An 18,282-nucleotide genomic window follows, 5' to 3' on the forward strand; every position below is an offset into this window, starting at 1 on the left:
GTTTGTCTGAAGGTCACTTTTTACTAAATTTCTCAGGAAGCGCTTGTAGGAACAAAATTCTAAAGTCCTTGTATGTTGATAACAATTTGTACCTTTTGAAAGTTAGTGTTGCTGAATATAAAGTTGTTGGTTTATACTTTTTTCCTTTGCATATCTTAAATATGTTATTCTGTTTTCTTAGGATATTATGAGTTGGTATCAAAAAGCCTCTGATAATCTAATTTTATTTTCTTTACAAAATCACTTGTTCTTTTTGCCTAGATTTTTTTTCTTTTTTATTGAAATCTAGTTATTTTAGTTAGAATATGTGTTGGTATTGAACATTCTGGGGAAGGATTCTCAGGTATGTTCTTTCAAAATGTGGCTTTATATCTTTTTTTAAATTTCAGAACAATTTTTCTGAATTACAATTTTTAATATTTGTTCTCTTCCCTTGCTTTGTTTTCTTCTTCAGGGAATCCTGTTACTGATACATTAGATCCTTTTCACCCATCCCCAATATTTCTCCCTTTCTCTTGAAATCTTTTAAAATTTTTAAATTTCCTTTTTAGTTGTATAGTTACCTTATTTTACCTTCTATTTTTCTTAAGAAATTATCTTTTGAGTTTGTTTGCTCTTATGTCCCATTTTAGTTAAATTTCTATTATGAAATTGTTTATTCTTTCATTTCTAATTCTTTCCATAGTTCTGTCACATAATTTCTGAGTTTTTCTAATTCTGATATGTGTCCTCTCATGACTTCTATCATGTTTCTAGTGTCTTTTAGCTTGTTTTTAAATAGGCTATAGTTTTGTGTGGTTTTCGACATGCTTTCATTGTCTCTAGGGATTTATTCTACGCCTTGCTTTGTTTTTTTCTTATAAAAGCTTGGTATGGGGTTTGATGTTGATACTTTTCTGCTGCTCATAGAAAACTGGAAATTTTAGCTTTTCTTAACTTTCAAAAGAAGACTTGGTTCAAAATAGTTCTCTGACCTCTGAGTTTCACTTTCTATTGTTTTTCTGTATTAAAAAAAAAAAAAAATGATGGCTTACTTTTTGAGGTTTTCTGGTTTTCCTCCCCTACCTTCATCTAGACTTTTCCTTTTTCTCTATGGCTGCTCAATCCTTATTCTACTCCCAGGATTTTCTCCATGACGAGCTCTGTCCCAAAAGGGAGTCCTGACTGTTTGGTTTCAAGAGTACACAGGACATAGATTACTTAAGCTTCTATAGACCTTACCTCACCTGTTCTTGGAGGGGTAAAACCCCCTTCCAGTTTTACCTGCTATTCTCAAATGGGCCCTCTGCCTCCCCGTAAATGCTTAATGGCTGTTTGGGGGTTTTCTTATTCTTAGGTCCATCTGTTGCTTCATTGTTTCCCTCTGCATCATTCATCACAAATGGTGATGTCATGTGTGTTTTGAGGTTGCAGGTGGTTTGACCCTACCTACTTGTATTTTGGGATTTATGAGGATCCCTTGTCCTCATTTGTTAAAAAATGTTATCCTTGCATTTTTGGTTTTACTATCTAATTGTTCTGTCATTTTTATGTGGGCATTTGGGGGAGATTTCAAAATGATGCTGCCATTGCCATCATCTTCTCAGAATCTCTTCTGGCATTTTTTTTAAAGGATCGTTCTTGTTCTTATATGGAGCAGACTGCAAGGTGTAGGAGGCAAGGGCCAATGCAGGGAGAAAAGTTAGAAGGCTTTTGCAATAATGCCGTAAGAGATGATGGTGACTTGGGATGGAGGAGGAGGGCAGGTGGTGGTAAATGTGGTGAGAATTGGTGGATTCTGGATGTATTTTAAAAGCAGAGACAGCAGGATTTTTAAATGGGGGGATGTGTTGTATGTGAAAAAGAGTCAAAGGTGACTATAAAGATTTCAATTGGAGAAACTGGAAGAACAGAGTTTCCATTTACTGAAATTGGAAGACTGCAGTTTTGGCGGGGAGGAATTAGAGTTCATTTTGGCTCTGTTAAATTTGAGGTGCATGTTAGACACCCAGATAGAGAAGTGAAGTAGGCAGTTATTTAAATGGGGTTGGAGTTAAGTGAGAGATCTGGGCTGCAGATAAATTTGGAAGCAAATAGATGGTACTTACAGTCATAAAGCTGGATGAGATTTCCTGGAGAGTGAGTACAGTTGGAGAAGAGAAGAGATCAGCTAAGAGTACTACAGGGCTTGGGTGTGGATAGTATGGCTCTTATTTTTGAACATTTTAATTATTTCCTTTATTTTGTGTGAAGTTTTAACACAAATACTAAACTTGTCAATTAACCTGTTCCTAAAGAGTTAATGAGTGGCTAGGTTCAAGAATATTCTTTAAGACAGGTAACTGAGGACTGGCATGTTCAATATTCCTTCCCACCAACTCCTATGTTCTGCAGATGCCGGAGACTACAAACTACACTTCCCAGACTCGCCTGCAGCTAGGTGTCATATACAATTTAGGATCCACCAGTTAGAGCTACAAAAGACTTTGATTCAGAATTGAATTAAGTGGGGGAAAATCAGGGCATATGCCATCCATTCTGTGGATCATAGCAGAGGCAGTGTGTTTTGTAGTTGATGGTGTGACAGTGACATCCCATTTTGCCAGGCAGCATGCAGCGCTAGATGCTCAACCTAGAGTGGTTTTGTATCTTAGCTCTTCTAATTATTCTGCAACCCATTTAATATTCTGTAATAAGTCCCTCCCTGCTTAGACTAGCTAGAGTAAATTATGTTATTTGCACATGAACCCTAACTAATAAATCCCCTCCATGGGTCTGGTATTTTACATTTGTAATATAGATGTATGTGTTAACTCACTCATGAGCAGAGAATGGGTGTGTGTGTGTGTGTGTGTGTGTGTGTGTGTATACACTGAGGGCAAAGAGAAGGGAAGGTTGTTTGTGGGCTCTGGAGGGTACTCACGGACAATTATGGCATGTGCTCCACTAGAAGAAGATGAAGAGGAGGACTCAAAAACCGAATTTCTGATGCCCAAGTTCCAGGGTCAGCCCAGCGATGCTGTGAGCATCTTCTGTGGCCCGAATGTAGGATTGGTATGGCCCTGGAAGTCTCACCCAATTGCTGGTATCTTGGAGGTCCACGGGTATCGGCTGCGGGGCCAGTACTTCCCCCGCAATTATAAGCAGCTGGAGGAAGACCTGAACAACAACCCTCAGATCCAGCAGGCACTGAATATACAACAGGTGCTGCTGGAGGTGAGAACAGTGGTTTAAGGGATAGGGTACTGCCCACCAATTCCCATTATAGCCACTTGCCTCTGCTCTAAACACCTTGTCTGCCCTTAGGGTGTGCTGTGGGAGGTACAGGAATTCTGCGGGGAACATCATTGGATAACAGGCATTTATGAATTCCTGCAATCCTGGGTGCCTCAGAAGCTGGAAGACATGAGAGGTGGTCCCATCAAGAACTACGTGACACTGGTGAGCCGCCTAAATGTTTGGCAGGCCCGTGTCTCCAGTATGCCTATCGAGTTGCTCACAAAAGGCAAGTTGCTGCTACTTAGCTGCCGTGATGTACAGACAGAGATGGGTAAGCACTACTTCTCTTCCCTCTCCTCCTTCCCTTTTCTGTACGTCTATTCACATGGCCTGCCTTGGTCCTGGAATGTCCTCCAGAGACCTTTCGGTGCGGGCCTCTTATTGGACCTATGAAGCCTTCCAAAGCCCGATGGCCCTTTCCTTTGCCATCCAAGGTATGCTCACTGCAGAGGCCAGCCTCTCTGTTTTGTCTCTGCTCATATCCTGTATTCCTTAGGAATCATGTTCCTGTGCTTGGGCTACTAAGCTCAGTGTCTTTACAGAGATTCTTGGGAATCTAGGGTGCCTTCTCTCTGCATGTAGCAGAGTGAAATTTATACTACAATTTGCATGTGTAAAAAGCTACTCTCTAACTGATCTTGTCTTACTCTGTAGTCCTAACTTCTACTGGTAGTGAAAGAATGTAACCTTTCCAATTAAAGAAAGCTCCTTTCATTTAAAGCAGTCACTTTTGGTCTGATTCAGTCTATTTGGGGTATCTGGGCAACTGAAAATTTATACTATAGTTCTGGGTTATTTTTACTCTCAAATGTCTTTTGCTCCCTGTTCCTTCCCAAGGTGCCACCTGTACTGGGGAAGGCTGGTGGGCTGGCTTCTGAGCTGTAATACTTCCTTGCCTGGTCTCTGTCCTCCTGACATTGCTGCTTCTGGTGCTGTTGTGTCCTGGGCTGGTAGAGCTGGGGTGTGTTTTCTTGGCCTTATAGGGACCTGGAGTGTCTATCTTTGCTGACCCGTCCTTGCCTTGGCATTTGCTGGCATAGCTGATCCTTGGGGTTTTAGTGAATCCTTCATCCAGTCTCTGTCTTAGGCTGGCTACCCCACGGCTTTTGCTTCAGGGTCCCTAGCCCCTCAACACAGGAACTTCATCCAGGCCACTGGCTATCAATTCTCTGCTATCCTCTGTATTCCCTGCCATTTGGGAGTTGTGGGAAACTGGTAAGCATTATATCTGCCCCTCTTTTTACTACAACACATAGCACTATGATTTCTACTCTGCTGTGACTATTTCATGTTAGCAAGGGGCACCCTAAAAGATAGTCTCTTCGCAAAGTTCTATATAGAAAGTGGGGCTCAAGAGCATTCTACTATCTATTTTCTCCTCATCCTATCTCAGGTTCCCTCCTCTTGCCACTTCCTACCCATACTAAGCCAATGCCCAGTTGTTGGTATCCCTGGGTCTCTGAGAAATCTGGTTTATGACCTAGTCTTTTATCCTCTTTCTCTTTTCCCATGGGAAGGATATCTCATGCTATTGTGTACTAGCTAGTGCCTCAGCCTAGGAGTTTGCCATAGAGAGGCTCACAGTGGGGTAGATTGGGAAGCCAGTGATTTGTTCTTTTCGGAAATATGGAGGTTGTTCTCTTTCCTCACCTAGCCTCAAGGATGGCAATAGCCAATAGTATCTACTTCCTGTGAAGACTAGATTCTGTTGGACCCATGGCTTCCCAGACCTGCTTTCTTTATGAAGGTTAGAAGCCACTGGGGCCTGGAAAGAGTTTGCTTGAATGCTCTGCTTGCTTAGCCTTCCCTGTCTTGGCTCTCAACAGAGGAAAACACATGTATCATTAGGTATCCAATAGGCCACTGAAACTCCCTGCTCTTGTACAAGGGGTTCGGGCTGGCAAGGCAGGAACGGGGAGGACCTATGATTGTTTTGCCTTCTCTCTGGTCCTGTTTTGGTCAGGCTTTACTTCACTGCTGCTCCAGAAAACTCATTGTTGTTCTAGTTTTTTAGCTTCTTGATCCTCAGTTCAAGACCCACTAGCCTCTTCAAGAGGAGCAGGTGGAGAGAAATAAGCACTGGATTTAGAACCCTGTCTCTGTTTTTCACTTGCTTGGTAACTTCAGATCACTGTGTTTTAGTTTCTTGATTTGTAAGCTAGGCATGATAACACAGTCACTCACAGGGTTATAGTAGGGATGATTAAGTGAGATATTATTTGCAATACTCCTAGCATTGAGTGTAGTATGCAGTAGGTGCTCAATAATTTTTTTCATTTCACCTTATCCCCTTGTGTCTACTCTCATCCTTCTTGCTGATCAAATTTTATCTAACCCTCTAACTTAACTCTGTTGTTTCTCTTCTTCCTGAGCTCGCTTGAACAATGAATGGCGTAATTATACACTCTGATGAATTAGCTTCACCAGAAACTTGGAGTCACCCTTTACTCCTCCCTCTCCTTGATGTTACTACATCCAATGTGTCACCAAATCCTTGTCATTCTTTTGCCCCCTAAGTATCTCTTAAATCTGTTTTTATCCATCTCCAGCTTCTAATCTCAAGGGAGTCCTGGTATACATATATATATATATATATATATATATTTTTTTTTTTAATCAATGCATTGCTCCTTTATACCATATGGTGTCACTGTTGAGCTCCCATCTGCCTTCATCTGCCTGTTGCTACCGGTCCAAAAGCAGCACCATAAAAAAAAAAAACAAAAAAAAAAAAACGCGGCAGCATTGCAATGGCCTAGTTACTATTATATTCCAAAGGGACAGTGTGAAAAAGGATGAGTTTAGATCTTTGTGTTCTGTCTGACATAGGTTGTCCCTCAATAGGCTTCCTCTCAGTAGGTTTTCTCAATCTCAGGTCTTAGTACCCAGTCGTCTTGGTTACTTCCTCCAAGTCTCTGAAAGTGACATGCCCAGTATGTCTCAATTATCTGTCCCCCAAACTCACTATTTTACCTTCTAGTTGCAGAGATGCTGCTAATAGAGGGTTGGCCAGTTTACTTCACACATAATATAAAATATATATTTAAATACTTTATATAAACATATTTTATATATGTTTACATTTATATTTATAACATAAACATATTTGTATTTAAAATATAATGGAGTGGAGCCATGCTGCCTGAGTTTGAATCCTTGCTCTGCCACTGTGTGATGTTAATCAAGTTACATAACCTCTCTGAGCTTCAGTTTGCTTATCTGTAAAATAATAGTATTTACTTCAATGGGAATTTGTGAGGATAAAATAGGTTAATATAATTAATGTACTTGAAATAGTGTCTGGTATGTAGAAAGCACTCTATACTCTATTTGGTGTACCAGATTTTTATATTGTATTTTCCCATCCTGTGCATATTTTAACATCTCTGAACTTTAAAGATGTCTCCTGATTGAAGATGTGTTAGAGTTTAGATGGCATCAGTTTTTTCTTTGTTAGTGGTATGTAAAATAATGGTGCTTCTTACAAGCAGATCTTAGATTTCATGAGGTATCATATGAGTGTTATCCCTGCCCTCTGAGATAATAAAGTTGTTCATACTGCCAAGGGCAACTTCCAGGATTACTTTCTAGCCCCTTTTCCACCTGAGACATTCTTTACTTTAATCCTTAAAAACAAAAGGCAGATCATACTACCTTCTTGGTCCCACTTCTTCTAGAGCAAGGGCAGTAAGACTCCAAAAGCAGAATATTTTTATCTCTGCTAGGGTATTCTGCTATTCACAAACATGTCATTTCCATACACTTGCACACACCATTCCATCTTTTTGGAGCATTAACTACTCAACACATCCAACTCCAATGTTCCTTCTCTGAAGGGGCCTTGCCCAGCCTTCTCAGGACACCCCCTGGCACCCCCACCTCTTAACTATGCTGGCTGAAGGCTCCCAGGCACTCACAGTGGATTTATCATTCTGATTTGTGATTGCTCATTTATGTGTCTGTCTCTGCCTCATATTATGAGCTTTTCAGGGTGGGGAAACTTTCTGTCTCATTCATTTGCTCTTGTCTACCGGTATAGAGCACAGTCCTCAGTGCATAGCAGCTGACTGGACATTGCGCAGGGATCCAACAAGCATTAAATGAGATAATTCATGGTCCGACCTGCCATTCAGCCTACTCCCACTCTGGATCACAGCACTGTCCCCAGCACCCCTTCTTTTTTGTGCATCCCCTCACACCTTACTCTCCTGTCTCCAGAATCCAAGCTGGACAGCATAAGGAAGGACATTCTTGCACAGGTGCAAAATGAGTGCTGGAGCCTAAGTCAAAAACTCATGACAGAGCTCACAGATTTCATGCATGTCTTCCGAACCATCAACTCAGATATTCACGCCATTGCACAGTGCACCCAGAAGGTTGGCTCTCCCCATCCATCCTTCCCAGCTTATTCAGGGCCCATCCTGCTTAAAAGCTCAGTGCACTGTCTTCAGGTCTCTGCTGAGCTCCCAGCAGGGCCTGATGCTCTTAAACTGCTCACCTAAGAGATCTACCCTTGCTAATTCTTAGCCTGTCCACGTGGCCCTCATGTCACAGGGAGGCCCTGGTGTGATGAGAGAGTTGCGCTCTCTGTGAGTCAGATAGAAAATTGTTGCCTTGTCATCAAGGTAATGGGGTGGTGGGTGAGAAGTGGACCCTTCACCAGAGAGATCTGGGTCAGAGAAGGATTTGATCCTAGATTGCCCCGGATACCAGTTGATTACAAGGCTGTAACTGGGTCTGGAGACTTTACTCCAAAAGGTGGGAGTTGCCCTCAGGGGTGGGCCCAAAGAGGCACATAGGGTTGTGGGGTTGCTGGTCTCATGCTGTAGTTCCTGCAGTTGAATGAAGCCAATGAACAGTACGTCGAGCTGGAGGAGCGAATGGAATACGTACGGGCACTCCATGAACTCATCCGCAACCATTTTAGCCTCTTTAGTGCTGAGAATGAAGCACTGGACATCTCGGTGAGAAGGCAATTCGGGAAGTCACCCATCCCTCCCCGCCCTCCTCCCCCACGACCACATCTACTCCACTGCCCTCTGCTTGCCCCACAGCTTTTGGATATGTGGGAGGCATTTCAGTTTGAGAAAAGCCAGGCTTCAGAGTTCCTGCTCAGCAAGCGACATGCCATTATACCCAAGCTGCAGCAGCTGATGGCAGCAGCATTGGCAGAGCTGGAAGGCCTGCTTGGGAAGGCCCTCTCTGGTCCCTTTATGGACCCCACACAAGATCAGAGGAGTACTGAACACCAGCTCATCTCCCTAGAGCGTCAGTTCCAGAACACAGTCAGCGACCTCAGTGAACTGCACCACGCTTATGCCATCTTCACTGGTACTGAGGATCCCCGCACCCTCCATTATCACTCTGTGATAGACCCTTCAACTGAAACAAGAGTTGGAACTCAGGGTTCTGTGTCCTGTATGATCCCAAGCAAGCCTTGGGAATCACATACCTTCATTGGTGTCTTTTATAAATGAAAATTTCAGGACAAAAACATCATATATTGACCATGGCAGGTGTTGTGCTTAGGGTGGGGGCATGGGGGCTCACAGTCTGATAAGGAAGGCAAACGAGTGAATGTTCCATCAGAATGTGATAGGGTCAGGGGCTAAAAGCATGTGCAGGAGAAATGTAAGGGTGCCCTCCTTATAGAACTTAGCCTTTGTGTAGCCCTGTTCAACACAATCCTACACCAGCCAGCAGACCCTAGATAAGAGTAGGTCTTGATGTTCTAGCAGATTACCTCCTCCAGCCAATGTGGTATAGAGAGGAGGCTACTTGAGTGCCTCACTAATACACAGGAGGAGACCAGGACATAACTATCGGTCTCAATTCTTCCATACAGTAGTGCAGGTAAGCTGGTTCCCTTCTGTTCTTAAACAACTCTGTGGGCTCTGGAAGGAGACCAGAGCAAATATAAGAACTGTTACCAAACAATTGAGACAGGATCTCAGGCTAGAGTGCAATGTCATGATCACAGCTCACTGCAGCCTCAGCCTCCCAGGCTCAAGCAATCCTCCCACATCAGCCTCCTGAGTAGCTGGGACTACAGGTGTGTGCCACGATGCCTGGCTAATTTTTGTATTTTTTGTAGAGATGAGGACTCACTGTGTTGCTTAGGCTGGTCTAAAACTCCTGGACTCAGGCAGTCCTTCTGCCACAGCCTCCCAAAGCACTGGGATTACAGGTGTAAGCCACTGCGCCTGGCCTTCCTTCCAGAATTCTTATGTTTGTTGGATTTACTGAATCTCTCTCACTGATTTTATCTTCTTTATCATCACTCATTCTTTTATTTTTCTCTGAGTTCTGGAAAAATGTTGTGAGCTTGTTTTATAAGCTTCCATTTCCTATGGCATCACTTTGTGTTTCTATTGCATTTTAAAACACACATTTTGCATGTGTATGCATGCTTATGTACACATGTATATGCATGTAACTGTATGTTTATGTGTATATACATGTGCACACATTTGCTATCTCTATCTGCTGAAGAGGACACGAAGCAAAGAAACCACTGTAGCAAGAATCCATATTGTGCTCAGGTCTTAGTTTCTTTTTTTTTTTTTTTTTTTTTGAGACGGAGTCTTGCTCTGTCGCCCGGGCTGGAGTGCAGTGGCCGGATCTCAGCTCACTGCAAGCTCCGCCTCCCGGGTTTATGCCATTCTCCTGCCTCAGCCTCCGGAGTAGCTGGGACTACAGGCGCCCGCCACCTCGCCTGGCTAGGTTTTTGTATTTTTAGTAGAGACGAGGTTTCACCATGTTAGCCAGGATGGTCTCGATCTCCTGACCTCGTGATCCGCCCATCTCGGCCTCCCAAAGTGCTGGGATTACAGGCTTGAGCCACCGCGCCCGGCCAGGTCTTAGTTTCTAATACCATTCCCCATTAAAAGGAACCAGAGCTCCTTAGAGAAATGGATGATTCCAGGGCTGTGGCGGGGTAGGTACAAGATGAACCTAGAGTGTCTTTTTATACCAGAAAGTAAGAAAGTATTAAAGTGTTTTAAAAAGTGATGGGAGCATATCGCAAGGATTCAGAAGGGATACCAACTGGCTAAATCTGGAACAATTTGATCACCAAAGTAAGTAGAGTAATAAATTCTAAGCTATTGAAGTAAAGGCATTTATTATCCCTAGTAATAATAAATAGATAATAAGAGAGAAATGAAGACTCATGCTTACAGTAAAATGCCAGGAGCTGACTGGCAAATGTGGAAGGAAGGCTGGAGTGGGAAAATTATTATTTTGTAGCCATCATGGTAATTACCAAATCAGATAAGGATCAATGGATGCCAAATCTAGGGCAAATTTGATAAGGAGCAGAATATTTGCACTATCTTAGAGAGTTTCTCCCAGAGATCACTTATTCACTGTACAAAAAAAAAAAAAAAAGAAAGAAAGAAAAAGAAAAAGAAACAACAATTAGTGGAGAAATCAGACAATTTGACCAGCTGATTAAAAATTAACATCACCAATGAAGGACATAGGGACGTCATATGCCTTCAGATGTAATACTGGAGAAGGATACAATATCATTTATGTAGTAGTCCAGCTGAGCATGAGTATCATTTTTAAAAATCATAAAAACACAACATGAGGAACTTTCTGTGAACAAAAAATTGGCAAATAGGGACTGTATACTTCAAAGATGTCTGTTACAAAAGCAAGAAAGGCTATGGAAATGTTCCAGATTAAAGAAACTAAGAGACATGGCAAATGCAGTACCTGCCCCTGGACCAGATGCTATAATTGAGGCAAAAAAAAAAAAAAAAAAAAAAAAAAGCTATCTAGGACATTATTAGGTCAACTGACAAAACTGAAATATGGACAGTAGATTAAAATATTGTGTCAATATAATATATGAAATTGGGAATTGAACTGTGGTTATATAAAAGAATATCTCTATTCTTAGGAAATGCATACTCGAGTATTTATGTAACTTGCCCTTAAATAGTTCAGAGAAAACATTGTGTGTGTAAATATGTGCATACACATGCCCATGCACAGAGCATGTGAATGCAAATGATAAAGCAAATGGGTAAAATGTCAACAAAAGGCAAAGATAAACAGTATAGATATATATCTATACCTATGGAAGATAGAAGGTACACAATTTTTTTTTTACTACTTTTTCCTACAACTTTAAAGATCGGAACTCATTTTCAGATAAAAAGTTTTAAAATGCATCGAAATTATCAAGTAGATACCACAAAATGTCCATCAAAGGACATTTGCTCTTAATCCCCAGTTTGTTTTTATCTTTTCATGTGTTTGGAGATATCATGTCTGCTCTTTCTTACAGATGAAGTTGTTTATTTGTCCAATATTTGATGTTGAAACAACTGCTGTCAAAGATTATATGGGACTCTAGCCATATCTTTGAGTTTAGACAAAGACTGGAAGAATTCAGATTTACTGTCATTTTACTTTTTGTCAGATCAGAGCTTTGATAGCCTAGTGATTCCAGCTTTTTAATATTCTGAGATCTCCAAAATGGATGATGTGCACATGTGTAAGATGCATAAGGCCCAGCGTTTGGGTGTGACTCTATCACTTTTTGTCCCACTCAAGTTAATGAGATGTCTGTTGTCTTTTAAGTAAATTGCAAACCTCGATACTATAATTATTGTTAATTATAAATTCCTTTTGACACATATCTCACAACTGACTATAAATAATTGATTTAATTGATTAAGAACTAATGTAGTACCCTGTGAGATGAAGGGGTGGAGGATAATGGCCAGAGGTAAACATGACAGGTCCTCTATGTGGGCCAGATCTTTTTTTATATTCATCTTGCTGAACTTTCTCTTGGGCTGGCAGTTCATTCACTCATTCATTCATTCATTCATTCAACACATATTTGTTGACAGACCACTGTGTACACTAGGCTTGAGGTACGTCAGTGAACAAATGACAAAACGCTTTTCTTGATGAACCCAAACTTCTAGTTGGGAGAGAAAGACAATAAACAATGACAATAACCAAATTCTGTAGTATATAAGAAAGTGATAAGTGATAGAGAAAAAAAAGTAGAACAGGGTAAGAGGGGTCTAGAATGCCAGGGAGGGTATCTAGGAATTTTTAACCAGATAGCCTGCATAGGCCTCATTAAGAAGATGCTGTTTGGCTGGGCTGGTGGCTCATGCCTATAATCCCAGCACTTTGGGAGGCCGAGGCGGGCAGATCATGAGGTCAGGAGTTCGAGACCAGCCTGGCCAACATAGTGAAACCCTGTCTCTACTAAAAATACAAAAATTAGCCAGACGTGGTGGCATGAGCCTGTATTCCCAGCTACTCACGAGGCTGAGGCAGGAGAATCACTTGAACCCGGGAGGCAGAGGTTGCAGTGAGCTGAGATCACACCACTGTACACCAGCCTGGGTAACAGTGCAAAACTCTGTCTCAAAAAAAAAAGAGAGAGAAGATGCTGTTTGAACAAAGACTTGAAGTTGGTGAGGGCATGAGCCATGTGATTCTTTGAAAGAAGAGTGTTCCAGAAAGAAAGAAACTGCCAGTCAAAGGCCCTTAGCAGGAGAGTGCATGCCTGGTGCATCTCAGCAATAGTAAAGAGTCCGGTGTCAGTAGACTAGAATGGAGTGAGTGAGATGGAGACTAATAAAAGAGGAACTCTTCCCTTTCACTGCCATCACATTTTCTCAGATGGTCTTTCCTTGGAGTAACTGTTCCTTGGATTAACCCCACCTCCATTGTTGAGCCAAACAATTTGGAACTCCACTTCCCCTATCCCCAACCATCACTTTCTGGACCCTACCTCTGTCATTATGGGCTCTTGACTGATCATTCCACCACCCCCCTACCAACACTGCAAGCAGCCCAGGTCTCAGTCAGTCCTCCCCCACAGAGGATGAGACTCCTGTGCCCTTGCCAATCTGTGGGACACGTCCTATTGTGCAGCAGCAGCGCATATGGCACCTGTACCGAGTCATCTCTGAAAACATCAGCGAGTGGAAGTGCATGGCTTTTGCCAAGGTGCTGACACCCTTCCTTGGAGCTCTTGTCTGGGAGTGGAGGACTACAGTGGTGCGGAAGGGGAAGAGTCTAAAGCTGACAGTGAGCTCTCCTCCCTGCAGTTCAGCTTAGCTATGGCCCAGGAGAAGACAGAGGGCTGGCTGACAGAGGCAGCACGGATGAGCACAACGCTGGGGCTGAACAGCCCTGTGCTGCAGCACTGTATGCGCATCCTGGGGGAGTTTCGCAGCTACCTGCCCCTGCTCGCTAAGCTGGGCAGCCTCCAGCCACAGAGTCTCAACAGCCAGTGTCTCCTGCGAGGTATGTTTGGTTAATGTCAGAGGAGGGGGAAAGGTTAGAGCGATGCAACAACTCAGTTTCCTGCTGCTCCTGCTGGAAATACCTTTCCTCCCCAGGTTTGTCCCTACCTTTCCCACATATTACAATCTCTTTTCCTCAACTGGGACAAAAATTTTTAACTTCCCTTACTACCTCCTCTCTGCTGATGGTGGCTGGGCTTGGGCTGGGGCCTTACCTCTGGGCTCTGAGTTGTGCTCTAGACCTTGGGTTCTAAACTGTTGACTCTGTGTTGTGCTCTAAGATCTGCTATCTGGGGTCTGAGCTGGGCTGGGCTGGGCTGGGCTTGGGATATGGGATATGGGCTGGACTCTGCCACATACTGGGTGTTGCTCTGACTTGTTTTCTCTACCACCAGCCCTTGGGCTGGGCAGTCTCCAAACTATAGAACTCCTAACGCTGGGCCAGCTGCTTACTTATCCACTGCTGGAGTTTGCAGATCGAATCAACCAGGTGGGGCCTGCAGTACGGGGGCGAGAGAAGTGGTCCAAAGCCAGGACCTGTAATAAAGCCAGTCAAGGCCCAGCAGTCCCTTTAGACAAGAGGGTGGTGGGTGTTTGGCATGTGATTTAATGGGGGTTGAGACTGCTAACCTGCCTGAAGGGCAGGAGCAGTTTCTTTAAATCTCCAGATGGGGATTCCCTGGGTGCTTCCAGACTCCCTGTGACTGAGAGTATGTCCCTGATGGGGGAAGGAAGTGGGTGGCAGCCCCGAAGTTGTGGGTGAACAGAATGGCAGGTGCCCCCCAACACTTATCTTGTCCCCAGAGGGCATGAGCTGATTGACGTATTTGCTCAGCTGGAGCCTTGCAAAAGTAGGTGGGGGTTCCAAAGCAGTGACCCCAGGGCAAGGTAGTTAGATGCTACTGATGGTCTATCTTTGAAGCCTGATGGTCCCCCTCTCCCTTCATCTCTGAGACCTCCACTCTCCTGAGCCCTGACCCTTGAGTTCTGCCTCAGATCCAATCCCCAAGTCCCAGCTCCAAGCCTATCCCCTAATCAGTTACCCAATCCTGGTTCCTGAGACCCAGCTGTTCCAGGTCTGGCAAAATGAAAACGAACGAATTCATGCCCAAGAGACTATACGGCAGTTGCAGCGGTACTGGGAAGTGCGCCAGCTGCGCCTGCTCAACTTCATCCTGCATGTACCCTACGAGCCCCCAGCCTCAGAGCGCTCCAAGAGGCAGGTGCTCCGCAGCCCCCAGTGGGAGGTAGTGGACAAAGATAGTGGCACCTTCATCCTCTCAGGTGAGACTCAGTCCTTGTGACCTAGTGAAAGCCCCCTGCTGGGGGCCATTTTCATCCACCATATCCATCAAGCCCTGGCAGATCTGATTCTCTAGCCAGGGCCCCATCCTTACTAGACAGCCTGAGACAGTCTGTTCTGAGACAGTGTCTTCCATGTAGCCCCCTACTGTCTTAATCTCCTTGTGATCCCCTTCCCCTAACCTGTCTCTACTCAATGCCTGGGTCCTTCAGCAAAGGTCCTTCCTCCCCTTTCTGCCTACACTCAGAAATTCCTCATGGTCAGTTATCTACACCTTTCAATGCTCTGTCCTCTAGATTGCACCCTGCTGTCTAATTTTATGCCTCATTCATTAATTCATTTCTTTATTCTCTCCCTCATCAAACCTGCATCCTCTGTGCTAAACTTTACACAGGAGACCTTGAGACTTACAGACAGTATCCCTGTCCCTCAGAGATTTCTGAGTCCAGTGAGAGACAGACAATATTATAGGGATAAACAAAATGGAGCACCTTACCGAGGGCAGTAGAATCTCAGAGAGAGGACCAGCTCAAAGAACCAGAGAGAGAATCAGAGAAGTCTTCTTTAGGTAGAGGCCTTATGCTGACTCTTTGAAGGAGTAAGAGTTTGCCAGACTTGCCAGGTGAGAAGGGCAGACCAGACAAAGGGAACAGCATTTACATAAGCATCCGAGATGATATAGCTGGGGCATTGCCAATAGAGGAGAAATTTTCTTATTCAACACAACTGGAACCCAGTTGGTGAATCCAAAATCTAATGATGCACACATAGTTTAAGATTTTTATTTTAGCAAAATATATGCATGTACATTTACTAACCTTTTAAGCTAATGACAAGAGCTTTTATTTGATTTGATAGTTCCTCACTGCCTTTCTTGCATTAATGCATTGTCTACTATTTCTGCTTTCACTTTCTGTAAAGCTGGGCAGCAACATGAAGACACTTTTAAAGTCCCTATGAAGGGAAGGGCCTTAGCTGCAGGAGCTGGGCACTGTATGGAGAGTGGGAGGTGGGGAGAGGACTTCCAAGGAGATTGAGACAGTTGGGAGTTACATAGAAGACACTGTCTCAGAGTCCAGAGCTTTTCTAGATTTTTATTATAAGTTCCCAGTTTATAAAAAATTGATTTGCCTATACCTAATAGCATATGTTTAATCAGTTTGCCTTTACTGAAGCTTTCTGTGGTTTCCATAGAAACAGCAACTTTTCCCCCACCAATGTGTCAGTGGTTGTTACAATATTAGATTCAACTCTTTACTTACAATCACAACATAATTGACATAAATAGATTTGCAAACACACTCTTATTCTTAGTGTGCACACACTTTAACTAGTGGAAGCAAAAATGTTTGTATCTTCTAAAGAATAGCTTGAAATCTGTGAGTTTCAGTTCAGTTAGGGCTTTAGTCGGTATATTTGATGGTAAGAATGGGGAGCATGAGCTTCTGTTTCTATTTCTCTGTGGCTGGATCCCAAATAATAGTGGAGGAGGAGATGGAGCAGATGGAACTGGAGAGGATCAGATCATGCAAAGTCTTGTGGGTCACATTAAGAATTTACTCAATAACATGAAAACAATAGAGAGTCACTGTATGTTTTTTGTGGGTAGTAACATAATCAGATTTTAGTTTAACAATGTCATTCTGGTTTCAGTATGGAGAATGGATTGAAAGGAGGCAAGGAATGGCAATTGAAAGATCAATTAAGGGATGACTGGTATAACCCAAGTGAAAAATATAGAACTTGAGGTCTGTGTGGATATGCAGAGGAAAGTACACTTACACAGGTAGCTGTGTGGAGGGCTGTGGCCTGCATCATATCCCATAGGGCATAAAAGATGGGCCTCTTTGCCTTCTCACATGGGGAAGAGTAAGGGAAGGGGATAGACAGTTTTCTTCCACCAGGGATGTCTGGAGAATTTTACATCTGTCTGAGTAAACCTCCTTTCTTGATTGTTCTCTCATTTTTACCCCAATTAGTGTCCCTACCTCATTTCCAGCTCTAGTCTCACCAAGCACTTGTGGCATGAAGGGATAACTCTTTAAGCAGCACCAGGGAGCCAAGTGCTAAGACTGGAGAGAAAAGTTTGTTCTCAGCTTCTCTACCAGGACCCCTTTTAAGACAGAATGGGCATTTTTGCTATAGAAATATGACGTAGGGTCTTGGAGCCATTGAGCCCTCTTCCCAGGCTACAGGCCCTAGTTCTTACAAAGCACTTCCATGGAGTTAGCTTGATACTCACAGCAGCTAGTCAGGGAACTCAGCTGGCCTGGAGTCTGCCCACAGTGCCTTGGGAAAGGAGGAGCTTCTTTTCTCACCATTTTGAGACCCAAGTGCTTTATAGGCTCTACATATTGACTGATGGAATCCTTAAAGGCAGAAAGGGCAGCTGGGCATGGTGGCTCACCATGGTAATCCCAGCACTTTGGGAGGCCGAGGTGGGTGATCACCTGAGGTTAGGAGTTTGAGACCAGCCTGACCAACATGGTGAAACCCCATCTCTACGAAACATATAAAAAATTAGCCAGGTGTGGTGGCACACACCTGTAATCCCAGCTACTCAGGAGGCTGAGGCAGGTGAATTGCTTGAACCCAGGAAGCATAGTACAGTGAGCCGAGATCGTGCCATTGCACTCCAGCCTGGGCTTTTTTTCAAAAAAAAAAAGGAAAGAAAAAAGATAGCAAGGGCATCAGGGTCTCTGTAACTGCCTCTCCTGGAAGGTGCTCCTGGTCTGCTCTTCTCTCCCCCAGCCCCGGCCCTTGCCCCTGCCAGTTCAGCTTTTTCTGTCTTAGATTACAGCAACCTGCAGGATTCCATCCAGGAAAGTCTTCAGGTGTTGTCCAAGATCCTGGCCATCCAAAAGTCAGGAGACTTAAACAAAATAGCTTTAGAGTGGATGGCCATCATGCATGGCCTGGGTAAGTGCAGGCCTCTAGTCGGGCTGATGGGTGAGACCTGAGGCAGGATGTCCCAGAGGGATGGGAGTGAGAGGTGGAGGTTGGGTGGGAGAAGATATGAAGAATAGAGTGAGGACCTCCTTCAGGGCTGTTTCTTGGGATGAAGAGACCAGGTTTTTATTCACAGTGAAAATTTTTTCTCCCTCAAGCAGAGTCCCCGAGTCCTGCTGGGCAGAGTATTTTGCTTGGGCTGGCGGGGCACCTGAGAGGTCAGGAGCAGGGTGGACTCCTCTGCAGAAGGTAGAACCCTAGTGTAAGCATTTCTCTGGCTGCTTACACAGGTGCCCTGCTGGAGGTGTGGCTGACTTTCCAGCAGAAGTGGATTTTTCTGAATAAAGTTCTGCATGAGATGAAGATCCAGTTTCCTAATGCTGACCTGGTAGGGAAGGGGGTTAAGGCAGAGAGGGCAAAAAGGGTTCCTGAATAGCAGGGCTCTGCGTGGGAAAGGGGAGCTGCCACTTCATATTGGCCCTC

The 18,282-nt window shown here is 43.8% G+C and overlaps 1 protein-coding gene across 1 annotated transcript in view; it reads left to right on the forward strand.

The window, feature by feature from the left end:
- The window catches only part of DNHD1 (dynein heavy chain domain 1), a 76,954-nt gene that overhangs the window by 29,335 nt on the left and 29,337 nt on the right, over positions 1-18,282 (forward strand). Inside the window, exons 11-21 of the mRNA XM_030918015.1 lie at positions 2,930-3,195; positions 3,286-3,529; positions 7,477-7,634; positions 8,097-8,222; positions 8,313-8,589; positions 13,121-13,248; positions 13,350-13,548; positions 13,943-14,037; positions 14,624-14,831; positions 17,644-17,769; positions 18,090-18,187. Coding sequence (XP_030773875.1) covers positions 2,930-3,195; positions 3,286-3,529; positions 7,477-7,634; positions 8,097-8,222; positions 8,313-8,589; positions 13,121-13,248; positions 13,350-13,548; positions 13,943-14,037; positions 14,624-14,831; positions 17,644-17,769; positions 18,090-18,187 — 1,925 coding nt within the window. The remainder of the gene's footprint in view (positions 1-2,929; positions 3,196-3,285; positions 3,530-7,476; positions 7,635-8,096; positions 8,223-8,312; positions 8,590-13,120; positions 13,249-13,349; positions 13,549-13,942; positions 14,038-14,623; positions 14,832-17,643; positions 17,770-18,089; positions 18,188-18,282) is intronic.

Source organism: Rhinopithecus roxellana, chromosome 15, assembly GCF_007565055.1.
Source record: "Rhinopithecus roxellana isolate Shanxi Qingling chromosome 15, ASM756505v1, whole genome shotgun sequence".
In the NCBI taxonomy this organism is placed as follows: domain Eukaryota; kingdom Metazoa; phylum Chordata; class Mammalia; order Primates; family Cercopithecidae; genus Rhinopithecus; species Rhinopithecus roxellana.